Genomic DNA, 23655 nt, shown 5'->3' with positions numbered 1-23655 from the left:
TAGTCTCTGATGTCCTGTTCCTTTTATGACACTGTAAGTTCTCTTAATGCTATATACGTACGAACATACGTAAACATTGACTTGAAGCTAAGTAGGCAAATTTGGTCAGTAGTTTTGAACTAAATATTTTGTTTCAAATATAATGACAGCTGTAGCAGAATTTTATAGATCTGCCTTCTGTGAAAGTGTTTTTCGATCACAATCCACTTGTCTAGTACTTCTTCTGGGCCTGAAGTTATTTCTTAATTTGTGTGTACGTCTTAAATTTATAGAATGCCATTCTATGCTAAATTTTAGACTGGCAGCATACCATGTTTTATCGTTCTAACTCCCCACATGGCTTCATATTTATTCCTAGGGTAGAATATAAACTGTCAGTTGTACAGTTTTTTTGCCTCACAGACAACCATGTTAATTTTTTCACATTTTGAAATAGTCATGAAATTTATTATCCTTTATTCTGGTATAAGCTACACAACAAAATGTCTCTTTTTTGTTGCAAGTAACTTGTATTCCATACCAGTAGCTTTTTGCAGTGCTGTGTAGATGTAAACCTGTTGGAAATGCTGCATAACAATATTGGAGAGTACGAATTAAAAAAAAAAATAAAAAAAAAAAAAATAAAAAAAAAAAAATCTGTCAGTCACCCCTTAGCAAAATTTTATGGTACTTCGAGCTGTGGAGTCTAATTTTGAAATGATATTTTGCCAAGAACTGCTTTATTACTTGCATCCTTTATCTGTGTGGGATATGATAAAACAATTGCTCTAAGTACAACTCAGTTGTCCTCTCAACAACATGCCACACGGGCGGCACGGCTACACATGGTCACGTGATGCCCCACCAGAAATACGACGAAAAGCGTATGAGCAGAGCAAGCACCAAGCTGGCTACGTCATCCTAGCTGCGCATGCGCAGTACAGCCTGTTGTCTGGCGCTTTCTGGTAACTGCTCAAACGAACCTACGATTTTCATACAGCACAATATTTAATATTCTATACCTATCCGTAGCGCACTGAAACGGTACATGACGATACCAGTGGTTTGATGGCAGCTGAGAGCGTTTTGGCGCCAGTAGCTAGAAGTTATTTGAACTGTCGAACGACTTTGATCTTTGGCTGGTGTTATCTGTCTTACGGCTTTGTTTGGATCTATGGTGATGCGCGAAAGGTTGTGAGGTGTGTTTGGTATTGTGGATTGAGTGAATGAATTGAAAATGTCGATGTTTACGAGATCTGTTTTGGAATTGTTTTCGTTTCCTCGGTATGTGTTACTCAACAGACAGTTAAGAGATTCTCGTGAGTGTGAACTTCAGTTTCTTTAGTAGATTAGCAGAGAAAAACTGTATAATTAGCGACCGGTTAGACATAACCTCGAACTGTAATGTGGTTTTTCCTTTATTAATGATTAACAACTCGATTAAACAAAATGTTAACAATATTCTCCATGTTTGTTTTTGTAAGACACTCGAGAAAGCTGAGAGGACATTATTCAATTGACAGGTGTACATTTAAGTAAGTACCGGTCATAATAGCAGACATCCCACAAATATTGTGAAAGTAGCTGTGTTCACCTAGATAACCTATAAGTAAACTAGCTGCCACGCACCCGTCTTATACTCCCCTTTATTGGTGAGTGAATTCGAATTCTGGAGATACCAAGTTTCGTAGCAGCATGCATACGTGCACGATCAGATGAAGCGACATTTGAATATATTTCGGTGTGATCCCGTTAATCTTCAAGGACATTTAATATGACTTTATTTTAAAGAAACTGCAGCATTCACTCGGTCTCAACACATTTACGCGCGGATAACAAGGGACAGTGGCTTCTGTATCAAGAGTGACTTGCTACATATAGCATCCGCAATCAGCCGTATAAATGCAGGATGTTTCAAAAATGACCAGTATATTTGAAACAGCAATAAAAACTAAACGAGCAGCGATAGAAATAAACCGTTTGTTGCAATATGCTTGGGACAACGGTACATTTTCAGGCGGACAAACTTTCGAAATTACAGTAGTTACAATTTTCAACAACAGATGGCGCTGCAAGTGATGTGAAAGATATAGAAGACAACGCAGTCTGTGGGTGCGCCATTCTGTACGTCATCTTTCTGCTGTAAGCGTGTGCTGTTCACAACGTGCAAGCGTGCTGTGGACAACATGGTTTATTCCTTCGAACAGAGGATTTTTCTGGTGTTGGAATTCCACCGCCTAGAACACAGTGTTGTTGCAACAAGACGAAGTTTTCAACGGATGTTTAATGTAACCAAAGGACCGAAAAGCGATACAATAAAGGATCTGTTTGAAAAATTTCAACGGACTGGGAACGTGACGGATGAACGTGCTGGAAAGGTAGGGCGACCGCGTATGGCAACCACAGAGGGCAACGCGCAGCTAGTGCAGCAGGTGATCCAACAGCGGCCTCGGGTTTCCGTTCGCCGTGTTGCAGCTGCGGTCCAAATGACGCCAACGTCCACATATCGTCTAATGCGCCAGAGTTTACACCTCTATCCATACAAAATTCAAACGCGGCAACCCCTCAGCGCCGCTACCATTGCTGCACAAGAGACATTCGCTAACGATATAGTGCACAGGATTGATGATGGCGATATGCATGTGGGCAGCATTTGATTTACTGACGAAGCTTATTTTTACCTGGACGGCTTCGTCAATAAACAGAACTGGCGCATATGGGGAACCGAAAAGCCCCATGTTGCAGTCCCATCGTCCCTGCATCCTCAAAAAGTACTGGTCTGGGCCGCCATTTCTTCCAAAGGAATCATTGGCCCATTTTTCAGATCCGAAACGATTACTGCATCACGCTATCTGGACATTCTTCGTGAATTTGTGGCGGTACAAACTGCCTTAGACAACACTGCGAACACCTCGTGGTTTATGCAAGATGGTGCCCGGCCACATCGCACGGCCGACGTCTTTAATTTCCTGAATGAATATTTCGATGATCGTGTGATTGCTTTGGGCTATCCGAAACATACAGGAGGCGGCGTGGATTGGCCTCCCTATTCGCCAGACATGAACCCCTGTGACTTCTTTCTGTGGGGACACTTGAAAGACCAGGTGTACCGCCAGAATCCAGAAACAGTGGAACAGCTGAATCAGTACATCTCATCTGCATGTGAAGCCATTCCGCCAGACACGTTGTCAAAGGTTTCGGGTAATTTCATTCAGAGACTACGCCATATTATTGCTACGCATGGTGGATATGTGGAAAATATCGTACTATAGAGTTTCCCAGACCGCAGCGCCTTCTGTTGTTGACAATTGTAACTACTGTAATTTCGAAAGGTTGTCTGCCTGAAAATGTACTGTTGTCCCAAGCATATTGCAACAAACGGTGTATTTCTATCGCTGCTCGTTTAGTTTTTATTGCAGTGTCAAATATACCGGTCATTTTTGAAACGCCCTGTATTTAGGTCCGTATATGTTTTGAGACGTTGTGGCAGGCTCAACCTGACCAGCTCCTTGAGTTGGGTCAAGATTGGGGTAGCGCAGTGATTAGCATGCTGGACCTGTATTGGGGAGAAAGACAGTTCAAACTTGCGTGTGGCCATCCTGATTTAGGCTTTCCATTATTTTCTTAAGTTGCTTAAGGCAAATGCCAGGATGTTTCCTTCCAAAGGGCATGGCTGCTTTCCTTCACCAACCTTCCCTAATCGGAGATTGTGCTAAGTCTCTAATGACCTCATTGTCTATGGATCATTAAAATCTAAACTCCTCCACCTCGAGTTGGGCCAACATGGAGGTAAACCAAATGCTTCTGTCAAGTACTGGGTCACACGTAAGTTGGGTTTCTGTTTGTGCTATTAACAGCCAGGGTTTACAAGGCATACCTTACATACAGGAGTGGGAAAGGGATATTGGCTGGTTTGATAGCAGAATTTGTAAGGGTGAGACGTAACATGTACACTCAGCTCTCAGGCTATCTTTATCAAAACAAGTAAACCTCTTGTATCAAGAGTGCTAGAGGATTAAAACATACCACTAAATTTCTGAATTCTTTGGATGACTTGCAGCTTTAAAATCGTGTATTTGCAATGTGTGTTTCTGAACATCATTTGATGACCTATGTAGGAATGTTGAATATGGATGGATATAACCTAACATTCAGTTACTGTTTGTCAAATACAGAGAAAAGAGTAGTCGCCACTTACATTAGGCAGGGATACAAATGTAAATTCATTGATGGACACAGATTTTTCAGTTGAAGTTTGTCCTGCAGAAGTAGATTTTCGTGAAAAGTCAATAGTAATAACAATATAGAGGCTTCATTTTGTGATTTTCAATTATTTATGAAACAACTTAATACATTATTACACTTCTTGACTTTCAAGCTGAAGGTGATGACATTAAGTGTAGATTTTAATTTAAATTTTTAAGAACATACCTATTCCATATATAGATTAAAATAACTTTGTGATTGATGTTTCAGGAAGCCAAGTGGATAGGGTCCATGAGTGCCACGTGCTCAGAGAGTTGCCTGTGATGTTGGTGAACAGAGAGCCTTGTTAAGCATGGCTGGTTGCACATCGACTGCCCCCCCCCCCCTCCCCCCCAACAAACACCACCACCCCACCACCACCACCTCCTCCACCACCACCATTGCAATCGGAAATACGGAAGCATCCGATCCCGCCCATCTGCTTTGACCCATGACGTCACAAATATGGTGAAAATGACCATAAACCACGAATCCAATATGGCGCATATAAAGTCTTTACGTAAACATTATAAAGAAGAAAATTCATCGAAACACACACACACACACACACACACACACACACACACACACACATTCCACAAAAGGCCTAATGACACTGACGGGACAAACGCGGAAAATTGGGGGTCTTTGGGTGGGAACAAACTAAATGTAAACAAATTTAGACACCCACCCCCATATAAAACCATACAAAATGACGAAAAAAAACCGACAACACAAAACTCTCCAAATTCCGCTAAAAACAATATCATGTGGAATCGGACACTTCCCTTGACCTATATAGCTCAGCAGCAGCTCCCGATACCGCAAGTTAGAATCTATCACTTCCCTTGACCTTTATAGTTAAACAGCACCTCTCGATCCCATAAATTGCGATCGAACACTTCCCTTGACCTATATAGCTCAACAACAGCTCCTGATCCCATAAATTGGGATCTAACACTACCGTGACCTATATAGCTGTTTCAGATTTGGATAGATTCAGCCATCAGCGACCTATATGTATAGGAAATTGAGGTCCATCTTGGATCAGTTTTGAGTGCATCCTCTTTGCCATTGAAGTCAACGGTATCATGACCGCAGTGGGACTCACGATCTCACCATCATTTTGTGTAGAAGGTCTGTGCATGTATTACAGCTCTACATTGATGCGCATCTCTGGGTGTCAACTGCAGGGGACATACAGAAGTACAGAGCTGAGCCATGAACCATGGATATCAATTTTCTCCTGTAAAAACTCATTTGGTTCACTTTTGTAGACTCAGGATTGCATCAGGACCTTGACTTTTGAAGTCTTTGAAACTTTCAAATTCTTAGTCCTCTTATTGGACAATAAGTCAACATAGTTAAAACAATTATGTCAGATAGAAACTTAATGCCCTCATATTTCTCAGTAGACCTTCCTAAGTTGCAGATCACACAGTTCTTTTGTGACTCTTAAAGTGACTTTTATTTTTTAACCTGTCTCGATGTATTGCTTACGGGTCGGTAGCACCAATGGTTCTAAGCTTGTAAGACCTTGTCCACCACAGTGGTGTGTGGTTGGCAGCTGAAGCTTTCTGCACAAGCCCTGTAGACAGTCTACTGTTTGAAGGTGGTATCTCATCACAGAGGGTTAGACACCAGCAACTCCTGGTGAACTATGTGGTCACAATCTGTCAGATGCCAACCTGCTTGATTGGGTGATTGCTTACGAATCACCCAAAAATGGATAGACCAGTGGTATACGATTCGAAGCGCTATCCAGGGACCTCCAATTGGCCCCTCTTGTCTGTGTTAACAGAGTTCTCTCAGCATTCCTCCCTCCCCTCCCCCCTTCCCCTGTGGTGTGTATCCAGTCCTAAGATTCAGATGGCCCTAAGAAAATGCTGATGTCACCATTCTCCAATGCTTGTTCCCTTTGGTTCCCTATGGCTACCCATATTCGACATCCATTTACATGGGTGGATCCAAAGTCAGTGATAGAATCAATTTGCTTTTGATATGCAATGAGACACGAAAAGTGTCCACTGCCTAGTGCTTGGAGTGTATATGTGGCATAGTTGGTCACCATATCGAGGGTTCTGCAGTACGTTAAAACCCTCACTACAGAAAACTTGGTGGTTTAAAGTGACACCATGAGCTACTTAGAAGGTGTATCTCAGTGTTGCCACAAAACATTGTGGTCGCTGCCATCCAAGGTCTATTAGTTGACTATCATGGCTCCAGTACAATGGCAACATTCATCTGGACACCAAGAGACATGGGTATTCTGGAGAATGAAGTCACTGACAAATTAGCTGAAGAAGCAACCACAGGAGACAAACTCAGATTTGAATTACTGGGCACAAATTTAAGATTGCGACTGTGACATTAAATCTAGAAAACCTGGGATATGGAAAGGCAGGCTACCATAGCCTTCAGCAAACAGAACAATCAAGGGCACCACCAAGGCATGGCATTCTTCTCTTCAGGCCCGTTGGAAAGATGCCATTGGACTTTGCCAACTGTTATTGCCAACACCAGACTTGTCAACAAGTTCTTTTAACATCAAGATGACTCTCCTCAAAACAAGTGTGGAAGTCCTCTCACGATTCCCCAAATTCTCGGGGAGTGTGCCTGGGTTAATGGAAACATCCGATTCCACCCATCTGCTTTGACCAGTGACATCACCAATATGTCGGAAATGACCATTCACAACAACTCCCGTATAGCGACTATGACGTCATAATGTAAACAAGACAACAAACCCAAAAATAGATTGAAAAACCATCAAATACATATTCCTCCAGAAAGATAATGAAACTAACAGGACAAGTGAGGGAAATTGGGGTTTTGGGTGGGGACAAACGAAAAATAAACCAACACTACTAAACCAAACGACAAAAACAATAAAATAAAATGGCCTAAACCTTCCCAAAATCAGCTAAAAACAATATTCACTGGAATCAAACACTTCCCTTGACCTATATAGGTCAACAGAAACTACCGATACCAAATCATGAAACCCAAAACTACAACCACCTCCACAATCATCACTACCTCAGAAAACACAACAAACCAACAAAATTGGAATAGAACACTTCCCTTGACCTATATAGGTCAACAGCAACTACCGATACCACACTGTAAGTCTCAAAACTTTCACCACCACCACACTTAATCCTACCACAAAAAAACACCTAGAAAATCAAAATTAGAATCGAACACATCCCTTGACCTGTTATCCTTACAACATCTTCACATATAGCCATCCCTGATCCAAGACGCCGTAACTTTAGTAAGCCTCATTTCTTCACGACACATTGAACACTTCACGACTTCAGCCGACAGGCTGAATAGCTGAAGAAATTTTATTAGAGACAACACACTGTCCCCCATCATCATCGAAAACTGAAAACTGTTGACCTTGTCAGTCATATCCACATCTACCAAAGACATAACCAAAGCGATTTACCAAAATTCACACACAATGAGCAGAAAAAAAAACCAATTACGTCGACATAACGAAACCAAAATTGTTAACTCGCTGAAAAATATTCCGCTGAAAGACAGTCACCATTGATACCCCACACGTGCAATGCTACCACGCAGGTGAACCCCATACACCACATAACAGGCTAACCATAAACACACCACACACGCAAACTAAAGCAACACACAAACACACCTCCAGAGAGCACCACCGATCATATCAAAATGACCCCTACAAACACGCCACTCTCACAAACTAAACTCCGCGCTGTCATGACTTCACACACCACAACAGCCTTATGTCACGGGTCAAGGCTGACGGGTGGAATCGGACGCTTCAGTTAACCCATGTGCCCTTTTGGCTGATTTGAGATCAGGAATCAACCTGTCTTCCTCACTACCTCAGATACTTGCAAACAATGAGTTAGCAGCTACCAAAGGCCTATGTTTCCTGTGGGATAGCGGATTTTATAAAAAAATAAAAAATAAATAAATTTAAAGCCCCTCCATTTTCAGAGTCTGGGATGGTTGTGGGTGGAGTACCTCTCACTACAACATGTACGCGAATGCCCTCAGGCTACTTTATCGCTCTGCACATTTTTGTGTGTGTATTTTATTGATCTAATTGTTTAAGCTAATTTGTTGCCAAGTTCGTACAGTCTGCATTTCCTTGTGCCATTTAGTTTCTCACCCCATTTTAGGTATACTGACTGTGATGATTCTTGGTGTAACCCTCAGTAACCAGCTACAGTTTTTAGCTGCTTGAGTTGTATCTCACTTTTAACTATCCTGCTAAAACAGCTGTCACGCACATTTTCAACAACGATGACATGCTCACATACACTGCAGCTGACAGTTCTTTCTCATTTCATATCTTTTTCCGTCATTTTCCTGTGCATCAAGGAACTGATAACCAAGTGTTTTAGCCCCTTGAACCCGTAATCATCATCATCATCATCACAATCAGTGTTTCTAAGTTCTGAAAGTTATTTTAGTATTTGGGTTATAATACTTTTTCTGTTCCACAGGCATTCGAACACTATACTCGGCAGCTGCACTGGGACTAGACAACTACAGCAAAACAAGAGAGAGGGTACAAAACCAGTTTACAAATATGGCTGACAGATTTCGATCAAAGATGGAAGAAATTTCTCATCCAGAGTCAAAAAATTTAGTTTTCACTGAAGACCTGAAAAACATGGTTCACTTAGCTGGTGAAAATGATGTGGAATTGGTGCTGAAAATGCTCAGAAGGTATTGTCTCTTGTATTTATGTTAAATTTTCTTAAAATGAGCAACTCTGTGTTGTTGAATGCTATTTTGTCTGCAGGTGATTTATTTAGGATACAGTGGTTTAAAATAAATTGTAAAACAGTTTTCAGCCACTGAATTTATGAAATGTTTCAGTCATATGTTTGTTCCGTGCAATTACCAATTTTAAATAAAATGTTCATCATGAGATGTCTGTAGTACATTAATGAGATGAGTTACTGATTGTGTGTTACATGGCATTGACTGTTATTGTGTCAGTGAAGTCTTCCTTCCACATAGCACAAAATATGCGGTTTGCCTTTCTATGTATCATTTCCTTGAGCAGGATAATAACAAAATGTGTGAGCCTAAAATATGGAGTGAGGCAACACTTGCACATGGAACTGAACAACATGTTCTTTTAACTTCATGATTTATTTTTATTTGAAGTGATGAACTCTCTTCTGTGCCAAATTGTATCAAGATATCAAGAGTAATGACATGTTAAAGTTCGCAGAGTTATCCATTGATATATGTTGAAACAAAAAATACCCTCCACCACCCACCCCATCTTCTGAAGACAAACAGCAGAATTGTGAAACACTTCAAGAAAGTTAAAAATACAAGCTTGAGAGAAATTTTTGCACAAGAAATGTCAAGGATAAGAAAACTGCAAACGACAAGACTAATTCATAATTTAATATTTAGTTGTACGTCCAGGTGTAGCAGTAAGGACTATGATAGATCCAGAGTGACTGAACGTAGCAGAAAGGCAAAGTGTGAAAGGAGGGAGAGGATTTGCTGCAGAGCAGTGAAGAAATTGAAAGATGTAATAAGCTGAGCAGATGAATGTGTGCGAGGGGTGAGGCGGGAAGCAGAACAACAGTTATTTCCCACACTCATTTCTGCCACATGACTGCTTATGGTATGTGTTATTGACTGTCAAAAATGGCTAATTCAATGAGCTGAATCAGTAGCCAGTGAGATAATTTCTTCTGCGTCTTGTTAGCACACGGCACTCGCAATCGGGAGGACGACGGTTCAAACCTGCGTCCAACCATCCTGATATGGGTTTTCCATGATTTCCCTAAATTGCTTCAGGCAAATACCTGGATGGTTCCTTTGAAAGGGCACAGCCGACTTTGTTCCACATCCCTCCATAATCCGATGGAACCAATAACCCCGCTATTTGGTCCCCTCCCCTAAATCAACCAACCAATCTTCTGCATCTACAGTGTCCCCAGATTACAGTTGATGATTAGGGTAAGGCTATTAAAGAGATATAATAAAGTCATGTGATAAGGAAATGTTTAATATCTAGTGAACAGAAGGCGTCTACATTGTGTCAGTTTCACTGATATTTCTGTAAGAACAATTATGAACATTTGAATGGAGGAATGTTTTACTTCAATAACTTCGACAGGACTGTAGTAAGATATAGTATGTGGTATTTCTTCTCAGTGGAGAAAAGTCTCTGCTGCACCAAAGGAATGAGGGAAAAAATTGAATTTATACAATCTGTCAATTCAGTGACACAGTTTCATACAGTTGGGTTCAAAAATGGTTGTACGCAATTGGTTTCAAGTGAGAGAGGTGTGCTAGCAAGAAGAAGATTTTAATTAAACAACAAATATTGTATTTTAGCATGTAAAATGTTTCAGGGTCATCAAAGCTTTTCAATATCGGAACATGAACAATGTTACACAAGTAACCACAAGTACCAGTCTACCGAAAAGATTTACACATTTTCATCCAGGAGCGAATTTTTCAGTGAAGCAGAACTAATTTTTAAAGCTTGAAAAGCCACTGGACATTATCATAGGAAAATGAATGCTACTAATTGATCAAAGTGGGTACAAGAATTGTTTGCTCCACATTCTGACCAAGGGTAAAATCATAATTGTAGGTAATGTTTCCCCTTTACCAATCAAGAAATGAAGTTCCTTGGCATAGTGTCATCAATATGATTAATTGGTTGCAAAATAACGGTGTACAGTACAGCAAAAAAAAGGAAGATATTTGAATGATTAGACCAGATTCAAAAGTCCTGGAAAGACATACCACTTAGATGAATTGTAAACATTAATGTACACAGTTCTCTGGTGACCTCCATTTATTTATTTATCATATGGCGAGCATCACATCGCCCAAGGAAACATTTTTTTTCCTTACAACACATATACAGTCAGTTAGCACATAGAAAGGAACATTATGATTCTAAGTTGATTAAATTTACAATACTTACAAATTACAGGTTACAGGATTACCTCCAACTGCTGACTATACACAATTGATGCCTTGGTTGCTAACAGGAACTCCTCCGGATCACCAGGAAAGGATCAATTTGGGCATGTACATATGATGTGCTGAACAGTTTGTCATTCTGCACCGCGGTCACAGCTGGGCGATGTTGTTAATCGCCGTTTGTACATTGAGTCAGCACATCTTCCACTATTTGTCCTTATTCTATTGAAAGCAGGCCAGATATTGTGATGCTCTTCAAACCCCGGAGGTTTATTCGCGATGCATGGCATCTTCAGCTGTTCTGGGATAGCGTTCTGCCAATATTTCTGTCCATTAGTCTGTTGTTGTTCTGTTGTCCGCCAGAGATTTTACTCTTTGTAGAGGTGGGTGACGGGTGCGAAGTCTGTTTTTATCAAGGACAGGAATGTCCTCATGTATAGAGAGGTAAGGATCATCAGCTATTTGTGTAAACTCACACTTTAATATGGCTGAGAATAGGCAGCCAGGAAGTTGGGGTATTTTGGATTGTACCTGTGATGATACGCATAGTGTGGTTGAGTTGTGTATTTATGAGTCTGGTGTATGAGCTGTTCATCCAGACTGCAGTGCAATATTTTGCAACAGGGTTTACCAGTCCAAAAGCAGATGTCCTTAGTGTTGGAGCTAATGATCTCCATGTTGTGCCACGGAGTTTCTGGAAGACGCCCTGGTAGAAAGAAAGAAAAATAAATAAAAAATAAAACATAAAAAATGAGAATGGCATAAGGAACATGAGAGGTTGCATTGCAATAGATAAGCTCGAGGAGGCAACAGAATATAATTCCATCCATGACTGCAGTTGTCGTGTAGAAGTTTGTTAAACACACCATAGAAACAAGGAATTTGTTTTGGGTAAAAGATGGATCAGAGGTGTATGACAATTGTGAAGAAAGTTACATGTCTGCAAAATTTTGAAATTGTATGGAACTTACATGCATGTGTATCAACATATATGACTATAATTCTGATTCAAATCCATATGCAGCAGTGAAACTTATATCACTGAGAAGCTAACGAGTAGAGCTTTACATATATATGCAACATCACAGGTTTCTAAGAATTTGTTTGTTCCTTTATGAAATAGAGTAGACAAGAAGCAAAATTCACAGATTTGTCACTCCCTGTGAGGCAAAGAAGTACTTTGGGAATGTTTGGAGCCTTTGTTATCACAATGTTTTAAACGGAAGCTTTACTCCCTAAAATAAATATCACACCGACAGCAGTGACGCAGATTAAAACATTAGTCTATCATTTCTCAATATCGCACCAACAACAATAACGATGACAACAGGATTCATTATCTGACGTTGAAAAAATTTCTTGTCAGCAAATTACGTGCGCTGAAACGCATACAAAAGGGTTGTGGGGAGGGAAGGGAGAAAGAAATCATGATTCTTTGTACGTGGAAGAAATGAGTATATGTAGGAGGCAGCAGTCAGTAGTAAATGTGGATGTGGCAGGGGGATCATCAGCTACAAATTCCCCACCACATTCATTGAAAGTGTGAGTGACATTGAGGCTGAAGTAGTTTTCTTTATTGAAAATGATAATTTTGATTAATCATTAATTTCATTTCAATTTTCTACCATCTGCATTTTGATAGTGTACTGATGCCGACAAATTTTTGGGCGTGATACCCTTGGTGGACCATCTTGGTAGTTACCATATTTATAGTAAACAAAAATATTGGACATGTAGTTTCTACAGTTAGCAGAGTAGGTTTATACCTTCTGTTCACTTGTTAAAACAGTAACAAAATGAAAATGTCACGTGTGGGTCATTCCATGTCAAGTCATCCAGGCCATGATACCCATTATCTAGTTGTGGACTGAGATTTTGGAAAGTTTAATGCAATGTGTTACTTCAAAGCAAACTGTAAAAATTTGAAAATTGGCTGCAGTTTTTTTTTTTTTTTAAAAATGGTATTCTGACAGTTTTTTGCCCTGAATATCCTTTCAGATGTAGTTTCTCAAAAAATGTTAGAATTACCCAATTAAATTTCTGTAATTTAATTTTATTGTTAAATTAGAAAAAAATATTTTGGACAATTGCACCCCCACCCCCAAATCTATAAATAATAAAGTTTCATCACACAAAAAAATCAGTTTTGAGAAATGAATGGCTATATATATAAAAACACTTTCTTCTTTACATGGCATTTTGTTTATAATATTCAAGCATTTTGTCAAAAGCCAATATTGCCAACACTGCACAAAGTGCTGGTGCTGCATTCAAATTGATTTGGAACTACACATGTGACGAAACACTTTAATGCTTAGATAATATTTTTTTGTATGAGAACCACTTTTCTTCCAGCAGCCTTGTGGACTCTGATCAGAGAATAACTACGGCCTGTTGCTGTGATTACATCAACTTCACACAGAATATGAGAGAAAGAAATATCACAAGCATCATTATCAGGCCAATAGGAGGACAGGGATGGTCCATGAGGGTGCTTGCACCTTACTGTAACATCTGCTTTAACATCTGCTTCTTCACAATTTACCATCGCAACAATTCCCACATACCAAGAAGAGTCATATGCACATGCAACATAGCAGGTGGGCTGCACAGTGCATTCTGGTATTAGTGGCATAAGTGCATCTGATAAATCATGCACAATACTAAAATATGTATCGCAGCTCAGCCCTTTTGCTCTAATCTTGGTTGGTGGTTTTGGTACATGTTCCAGGAATAGTTTTGCACTTGTGAAGTGCTGAGAAAGATTGTCTGACTTATACCGTTTCATCTTTTGAAACAGAGAGAACTTAAATGCCTTGCAGGTTCTCACGACAGAATTCAAATACCTGTGGAGCTATAAGTATTTGATCTTTATAAACTCTTTGCAAACATGTTTTTGTGACAAGTCTTTTAACAGTGCCACCAATACCATCTCAGGGAGATTTGTCATGGCTGGTGCAAAAAAGGACCAGCTGCACCTTATGTTGGAAGTCATGTTCATGGTAGCAGATATTTCTGAAATTCTTACAATTTTTATATTGTGCAGCACAACTGTCAGTGAAATATTCAACATACGCAAGATGAATTTCTGGAAATTCACACTTAAAAAAACTCAGTACAGTCTTCTGAGTCTGGTACACCAAGGCAATATCATGTTCTAGATCATCAGAAACAATACAAATACTTTATGTATGCGACTGTTTGTTGTAATATATATAGACAGTGTGAAGAGTGCAGCTGCCATTGTTCCAATGGTACCCCTGTACTTCATCTTGAACAACAAAATTTAGAGTTTCACTGAAATCCATTAAAATTAACACTGATCCTCCATCAAGTGTTTCCTTCTTTATTTTTAGATCATCAGATTGTGATTGAGAAATAAGAGTGTGGAGTAAGTTTTTCAATTTTCTTAATTAGTGTGTCACAGAATTTCTGATAGAGAAGTGATTCGAACACTTAGTCATTCCGTCAGTTGATACCCATTAGCTGTACTGAACTATCTCATCAGGATCATAGTCTTCTATTTTATTTTCTAAGTGGGTTTGAAGCAATGAGGGGGTGGGGCATTTTTCACCCAGACGAAGCATACAGGCTCAGTTATTTATATCATATGTTGTTATTTTAGTTAGATTTTGGTATGTTTCTTTAATAGAAAAGGAATTTAGAAGCAACTTAAAGTTTTGGTGGTAAATGCACACACATACGGTGTATGTTCCTGATGATCCTGCAACTATACACTGTTTTAGTCGAAGAGAAGGATACTTTTTTTTATAGAGAGAATACAGTTCAGTTAAATTACTTGAAACAAGATGCTTTTGTTCATAGGTATTTATGCTGGTGCTCACTTTCTCTTTTTTCCCGGGCATTATTCTTGTGTTTTCATCATCCAAATAAAAATGCTTTACTTTTTGCACTGTATCATGTGGCAATGTCTTTCCTCTTTTTTTGCTCAGCCAACGATAAAATCCCCCTCTCCATTAAAAGAACTCTTGCTTGTCGTACCAAATATTCAGAAACCTGAAATTTGGAACTGACTTTCCGTCGAGACCAAGTTGGTGGCACAAGAGTAAGTAACTGAATTTTTTCACAATTATTTGCATGTTCAATTTTCTGTTTGATTTTGTCCATGGGTTCATTGTGGTGCTTTGCCTTTTCTTCCAGTTCTGTTGAATCACTGTCAGGGATAGTGCTTGCATCAGCAGCCAGCTCAACTTAATATGTATGTGAAATTTTAGTTTTCAAAGCCCCAGCTGCTGACTCCAATTTTTGTTTGGCTGCTGCATACCGACTATGCCGAGCAATTAAATGCAGCTTTGCAGGAGATCCTCCTAAGCTAGTTAAGCTAGTATTGAGCACAGATTTTTCAGGAGTCTGCACCTTGACATTACTGTCATTTATATAGTCTGGTGATGAGTCGTAACTTGCTTGCTTTTCATTAATAAGTTTGACAGGTTGGGGGGCACATTTTCTCCCCAGGAATAACGCCAAAGCCTCTCATTTTGAAGGTCTTTGTCTTTTCTAAACTAATTTCACGCAGTTCAGATGAAACAGATTGTTTATGGTACTTGAAGGGCTCAAAGCAAATTTTTTTATGTAAAGAGAATCTTATTTAAAGAGAATCTTTCTTTGTGTGTACACACACACACACACACACACACACACACACACACACACACACACACACACACATGAAACACTTAAATCACAGTAGGAATGACTGTTACTTTGCCGTAATAAAAGTTCTTCTTCTTCACTTGTCAGTTCATTCACACAAGTCAGGGCATTATCACATGTATCTTGCCGATACCATACAAGAAAACACTGCCTACTTGTACTTCCCATACTACTTCAGTCTTAAAACCAATTTTTATTGTAAATAATTCAAAAGATGATTGGTGTAACCTAGAAAGTAATTAAATAATGGAAAAATTATTCTATCCCAGTGTTTCATTACAAAAGTATTTCACATTATTATTGTGAGATTAGGGGACTTACTTTTGTTTTGGAATGAATAGTTGAAAACTGCAACAATTGAATTTTTAACCAATAATTGACTCTGGATCACAAGGGGAGGCCGCCAGTTGTGAAATTCAGATTCGATTCATACTGCGCATAATAAAAGCTCATCGCCAGAGGTGTAATGTGGCAAAGCACCAAGATGCACTTCTCAGCCGTTGTCGAGAAAATCGACACTTAAAAGAAACCGTTGTAGTGAAATACTCTCTACGATTAACAATTTTCTACAGCATCGTGGCGCAGCGGTAAGCGCTTGGGTTCGTAATCTGAAGGTCGCCGGATTGAATCTCGCGCCATGCAACTTTTTTTTAATTAGTTGTTTTTTGCAATTGAAATGTATACACACACACATATGTATGCATATAATAAGTTGTTGAAAGTCGTTTGTCGTGAAAAAATAATACTTGAAGTAAAACACAATATCACAAATAATATTCAAGTGGATACAATTTATTGAAAAGTTCGGTATACACTCGCACATAATTAACAATTACTGACCAGAAGTAGCTGGAGTATCGCATGAACTTGAGTGATAGTTATCATAGAAACATGGAAAGCAGGAAACAGCACGACATCGAGCACATCTGATAAACGATGCGTTTTTACAAGAACAATTGTTTTTTAAATTATCTGTTGGGAAACACACCTGATTGACATTCTGAAAAATTGTTCTATCGTTCGTCAGGTTTGATGCATAGCACGCGTATCGTATCATATCGGCAAAAATCGGAGAAGACAATTGGTGGTGGACGATGGATTGGATTTTTATACAATCATCTCTGGAGTTGATGTCATGGTTTCGCTCAATTAAAAAAGCACAATTTTGAAGGCGCTTGATCAAATTTTTTACCTGCCGGTAAAAATACACGTCACACGGTTGGACGAGAGGAGTGCACTTTGGAGGAATGACTTTTATAGTGCATGTTGGTAACTTCTTATCGTCCTGGAACATCTCATTGTATAACGTCGGGTCTGTTTGCCCACCCCAAGAGTCGATCAGAAGGAGAAATTCTTTCTTTTGTACGTATGGTTGCAAAGCATTAAGCAAGAAGTCCATGATAAAACTCGTTGTTAGTTTACTGGATTTGGAGGATGTAATAACAACATTGGTATACTTCTTGGTGTACTCGTTGACTGTCTTCTGTACTCTGGGTCCAAACGTACCTGTGGACTCTTGGAGGCATACGAAAACAAGAGGCAAGACTCTTCCAGACATCGTGATTGAATATTGTGCCGTATACGAATGCGTCACCCTGTTCATGTCATGTCGGGTTACCAGGACAGCCTTTGATCCTTTTTCGGCGAGAGTTCTGTTGAACGTGGACTGGTACTGGTAACCTGACAAACAAATATTGTTTATATAAGAAATATATGAAATCTGTGTTGTCTATCATATATCAGATTATCATATTCTATCATCATGTCATATGACATTTGTGAACAGCTCTTTACGTACCTGTTTGATCAGTATTAATTATGAAATCTTTGTCGACGTTAGTTATCAATGTTCGCGTCTGGATCCGAAATGTGTCTGCTACGTCCAAAATTTCGTCTTGGGTAGCCATCTCTTTCTGGGAAACAAATTTTGTGATTTTCCGTTGCCGAATACCATGCTTCTTTTTAAATTCGGTGACCCATGTTTTTGAAGCTTTGAAGTTGAAATCTGGGAACTGACTTGCAGCGCCCAAGCCCCACTGCTGCAGGTTTCTGGTAGTAACTTGCTGGAAGTTTTGTCGAGCTTCTACGAAGCGATCATGCACCCATGAATCGATGGTACAATATTCATTAAATTTGCTACCGCCAAGGTTGTTTTTTTTTTTGAGGCTCAGCCTGGATGTTTTTTGGCCAGATTGACAGCCCTAATTTTGTAATCCAGAGAAATATAGTCGTACCCTTTTTTTTTTTTCTTCTTCTCGTCCGGCTCATATTCGTCTGATGATTCGTTGGCAATGGGACTCGTTTCAACTTCTTCATAGGCATTATTATCATCGATTTCATTAATGTCTATCAGTTCCTCATCATGAACGAGGGTTTTTTCAGCGAGCATTTGCAGCGTACCCTGGAACATTTCTTCCACAATTACCATGGCTTCTTCGTTGATTGCTGATGACGGTTCTGCTGCGATGCGATTACTGTTACGGAGAACGCTTTCAAAATACACCAACGCACCTTTCGATTGTTTTTTCGCCACTTCACTGTGTATAGAATCTTCTTTGATCACATCGCTCTCCAATTGTACCGCCTCCATTTTTGTTTAACAGGATGTACCAAAGCTCTCACGTACGCACTGTTTTTCGATGATGTTATAAGTTGCGCTAGGGACCGCATCTACCTTCTTTCGAAGTTAGCAGGCAACTACGCTGTTACGTGGCAGCTCGTTTCGGCCCATTCAACATCTGTTCTTCAAGTGTAACAAGCAAGTAACGGAGTTTATATTTCATACCTGCCACAGCAAATTTGTGTTCGTGGGGTCTCTATTCTAATTCGAACGTTTGACTTACACTATACGTATTCATTTCGGAATATTGTTTCTACATCTTCCGTTAACTATACGTGGTAAACATTATGAAGTCAATTAATAACATTTGTGAAATACAACTTTGTGGAAAATATAATGATGTTCGAAGTCGCCAGCTTTTCCACGACAAACGACTTTCAGCAACTTATTATTTTCATAATTGTTGAGACTGATTGCCGGGAATGGAATTTTTTTTATATATATATATATATATATATATATATATATATATATATATATATATATATAAAAAACAAAGATGATGTGACTTACCAAATGAAAGTGCTGGCAGGTCGACAGACACACAAACAAACACACAAAATTCAAGCTTTCGCAACAAACTGTTGCCTCATCAGGAAAGAGGGAAGGAGAGGGAAAGACGAAAGGATGTGGGTTTTAAGGGAGAGGGTAAGGAGTCATTCCAATTCTGCGAGCGGAAAGACTTACCTTAGGGGGAAAAAAGGACGGGTATACGCTCGCACACACACACATATCCATCCACACATATACAGACACAAGCAGATATATTTAAAGACAAAGAGTTTGGGCAGAGATGTCAGTCGAGGCAGAAGTGCAGAGGCAAAGATGTTGTTGAATGACAGGTGAGGTATGAGTGGTGGCAACTTGAAATTAGCGGAGATTGAGGCCTGGTGGATAACGGGAAGAGAGGATATATTGAAGAGCAAGTTCCCATCTCCGGAGTTCGGATAGGTTGGTGTTAGTGGGAAGTATCCAGATAACCCGGACAGTATAACACTGTGCCAAGATGTGCTGGCCGTGCACCAAGGCATGTTTAGCCACAGGGTGATATCACGTGGGTGCTTTCAAAGGGGGCTCTGCCTTTGATCGTGTACACCTTCCGGGTTACAGGACTGGAGTAGGTGGTGGTGGGAGGGTGCATGGGACAGGTTTTACACCGGGGGCGATTACAAGGGTAGGAGCCAGAGGGTAGGGAAGGTGGTTTGGGGATTTCATAGGGATGAACTAAGAGGTTACGAAGGTTAGGTGGACGGCGGAAAGACACTCTTGGTGGAGTGGGGAGGATTTCATGAAGGATGGATCTCATTTCAGGGCAGGATTTGAGGAAGTCGTATCCCTGCTGGAGAGCCACATTCAGAATCTGATCCAGTCCCGGAAAGTATCCTGTCACAAGTGCGAAAGCTGTTGTCAGGTTGTTGGTGTAATGCTTCAGGGATTCCGGACTGGATCAGGTTCGTTTGCCACGAAGACCTAAGCTGTGATCTACCAACTGACCTGCCTACACTGTGACGCATTCTATGTGGGAATGACCAGCAACAAACTGTCCATTCGCATGAATGGACACAGGCAGACAGTGTTTGTTGGTAATGAGGATCACCCTGTGGCTAAACATGCCTTGGTGCACGGCCAGCACATCTTGGCACAGTGTTACACCGTCCGGGTTATCTGGATACTTCCCACTAACACCAACCTATCCGAACTCCGGAGATGGGAACTTTCTCTTCAGTATATCCTCTCTTCCCGTTATCCACCAGGCCTCAATCTCCGCTAATTTCAAGTTGCCGCCACTCTTACCTCACCTGTCATTCAACAACATCTTTGCCTCTGCACTTCTGCCTCAACTGACATCTCTGCCCAAACTCTTTGTCTTTAAATATGTCTGCTTGTGTCTGTATATGTGTGGATGGATATGTGTGTGTGTGTGTGTGTGTGTGTGTGTGTGTGTGTGTGTGTGCGCGCGCGAGTGTATACCCGTCCTTTTTTCCCCCTAAGGTAAGTCTTTCCGCTCCCAGGATTGGAATGACTCCTTACCCTCTCCCTTAAAACCCACATCCTTTTGTCTTTCCCTCTCCTTCCCTCTTTCCTGATGAGGCAACAGTTTGTTGCGAATACTTGAATTTTGTGTGTATGTTTGTGTTTGTTTGTGTGTCTGTCAACCTGCCAGCACTTTCATTTGGTAAGTCACATCATCTTTGTTTTTAGATATATTGCAACTTTGATATTTCTTTTACAATAACTTTGTTTTTCACACTTCCCATTATTTCTACAAACTGATTCTTTTTGTGTAACATATTGGAATATTTATAATAAAATTGTAAATTTTTCAATGGTATCTATGAGGCGGCAATAACTTAAAAAATTTATAATGTCCATGCATGGATTTGGTTTAAAAGAAATTATTTACGATTTTTTATGAAATGTAGATGGTGGGTATTCACTACAAGAAGCATGATTATAAAAATATAAAGCTTCCACTTTAACTAAAAAAGAAAACTTCAAGCTTCCATTGCAAAAATTGTAGGAGCTATTGCATTTTTAAATTATAAAGGAGCTCGTCTATGAAAGCCGGAATTCCTGAATCTATACAACTTCTTTTTATCATAAGTGAAAAAGTAATTGACCTGCAACATTTACATTTTGGAAATGTGAATATATCTAGGTAAACTTCCACTACCCAAAATTTCAAGGATTTGCGTGACGATGGGTGTCATTTCCTAAAATTTCTGGATGATTTGACATGGAATGACACACACACTAAAATATCTTATACAAAAGTGTGTTATAAATCAGTGTCTGTACTGTAAAATGTGTTCTGAATTGTAGTACTGCAGTGACACACAGATGATTTGCAATTGACTGTTCAAAACATGAGATCACATGGTAAAAAATGTTCTGATCTAAAGCAGGACAAAAAATCTGTAATGAGGTTTTTCTTAGGAACCAACAACTTCAATTTTGCCACGATGTTCTGCAGTTATCCATCCACAAAATGTCTTTCGGGTACACATAGAGCTTTGTTAGATGTATTGAAAGGCTATATCACATGTAATTTTACCATATATGTGTGTTGCTTGAGCCATTGGTTCATTGTCTTCATTGGTGTCATCATCATTCTCATCCTCATCAGTTCTTCAGTGTCAGTAATTTGATCATCGGTTAATTCTTCTACCATTGTGCAGTAATGTCAGCTATACTGATCCACTCACTCATGCCACTGGGTCTAACGTCCAGTTGTAAAGTGTAAAAATGCCTCAAAATCACAGGAGTGTCTACTATGTCTTGACTTTCATCGCTTGTTTCATGGTCTGTTTCATCTTGATTCTCTTCACTTGTTTCTTTTGATGTTTCATCTTTAAATTCCTTAATTTTTGGCCATAGTTTGTGCCAAGATTTTTCAAGCATAGATGCTGGCAAATCTTCTCACACTTTGGCTACTGTACAGATCACATCTTTTATATTTATTGATTTCATTGCTCGAAACAAGGTGCTAACTCCTTGTGTCCCCTGTAAAATTGATCAAATGCATTTTTGACGATATGACTTCTTTAGCCTCTCACTGATTCCATGGTCCATGGGTTGGATTATACATGTTACATTAACAGGACGGAATAAACCTTTTATTTCACCTTTTAAAGTTCATCTTCAGATGGATGAGTTATCGCATTGTCGAGTATCAATATGGCATGTTTAGGGAGTCTGTTTCCTTGTAGTTATTTTGTGATGGCAGGGACTAATTGGTCATAATACCATTCCTTAAAGACGCTGTATCATCCATGTTGACTTTTGGTTACAAAAAAATACAGGTTGCGTGCGATATTAATGTTTTTGAATGCCTTTTCCTGCCATCACAAACAAAGGCATCTCCTGACTGCCATTAGCAGTGCTACAGAGAGCAGTAGTAATTCTGTCTTTGGCAAGTTGTGTACGTGGTGCCGATGGATTCTGTGTAGCAAGAATTCTTGCAGGGAGCATTATGTAGTTCAAGCCAGGCTCATCAATGTTATACACCTACTCAGGGGTTCCAGATTTTGGAACAAACTCATTGGTAGCTGATTCGTCATCCGACAGTTTCTCGCTCAAGATAATTACATTTTGAATTCCACATCATTTTTGCCAGCAGTCTAGCTAGTTTTCGCACACTGTAAATTTTTAATTTTTGTGTAATTTTTCATACAAAATTGGTGCCTTTTCTTTTATGATTGGATCCAGACAATGGAGTTCATCTTCTGTTCGAACCACACCCACAAAGCGTTGTCTATCATTTTACTTATAGGCATCTTCAAAGTCTAGTGTATTTTCAGTTCAATCGCATCACCGATCATCATTGTATGACTTGTATGAGTGTTAAAAATAAAAAGTCCACAATGGAATGTAACAATATTTTGAAAAGAATAGTTGCTATTCACCATATAGCAAAGGTGCTGAGTCACAGATAGGCACAAGAAGAAGACTGCCACACAATAACTTTCAACCAATAAGGCCTTTCTCAAAAATAGACAAAATATACACACAGTTGTGTGTGTGTGTGTGTGTGTGTGTGTGTGTGTGTGTGTGTGTGTTTGACAAAGGCCTATATGGTGAGTAGCAACTATCCTTTTCATAATACATAATATTGTTTCATGAGTTTTAGTGTTTTTTTTTCTCCACTTGTTAAAAGCTGCTGTTATGCCAACACCTATCTCAAGTGCAATGCTTTGAAGAGATTCTCTTTCCCTAACCTTTCAAGCCCTTTCAGTTTCTACACTAAAGACATCATCACATGCTTGGATTTAGTTGATGCCATGATTTAGTTTTAAATACTTTAATGTTTGAGATCAACATTGTCTTCAGCTGCCAAAGGCTGCAGTCATTGTATGAGTTGCGTATACGCGCTCTCGTGTGTGTGTGTGTGTGTGTGTGTGTGTATTTTCGACAAAGGCTTCGATGGCCGAAAGCTTATATTGTGACAGTCTTTTTATTGTGCCTATCTGCGATTCAGCCTCTCCACTAAATGGTGAGTAGCATTTCTCCTTTTCATAATATTGTTACATTCCAACCTGGATTTTCCTTTATTTTATTTTTTATTTTTCTGTTATTTGATTGTTGCCTAACAACATTGTTACTAACTTATAAAACAAATGACTGTACAGTAAATTTATTGATCAAGGTCAAAGCAAATTATTTCATGCTAA

General features: G+C 39.5%; 1 protein-coding gene across 2 annotated transcripts in view; it reads left to right on the top strand.

Annotated features, from left to right (window-relative positions):
• The first annotated feature begins 1141 nt into the window (after window positions 1–1141).
• The window catches only part of LOC124613079 (pentatricopeptide repeat-containing protein 2, mitochondrial-like), a 68538-nt gene continuing 46024 nt past the window's right edge, over window positions 1142–23655 (top strand). For both annotated transcript variants that reach the window (XM_047141664.1, XM_047141663.1), the window contains exons 1-2: window positions 1142–1298; window positions 8724–8949. In XM_047141664.1, coding sequence (XP_046997620.1) covers window positions 1217–1298; window positions 8724–8949 — 308 coding nt within the window. In that variant the 5' untranslated portion in view covers window positions 1142–1216. The remainder of the gene's footprint in view (window positions 1299–8723; window positions 8950–23655) is intronic.

The sequence above is a fragment of the Schistocerca americana genome, chromosome 4, assembly GCF_021461395.2.
Source record: "Schistocerca americana isolate TAMUIC-IGC-003095 chromosome 4, iqSchAmer2.1, whole genome shotgun sequence".
Classification (NCBI taxonomy): domain Eukaryota; kingdom Metazoa; phylum Arthropoda; class Insecta; order Orthoptera; family Acrididae; genus Schistocerca; species Schistocerca americana.
The sequence above is the reverse complement of the archived record's forward strand: the minus strand, read 5'-3'. Positions and strand labels throughout refer to the sequence as shown.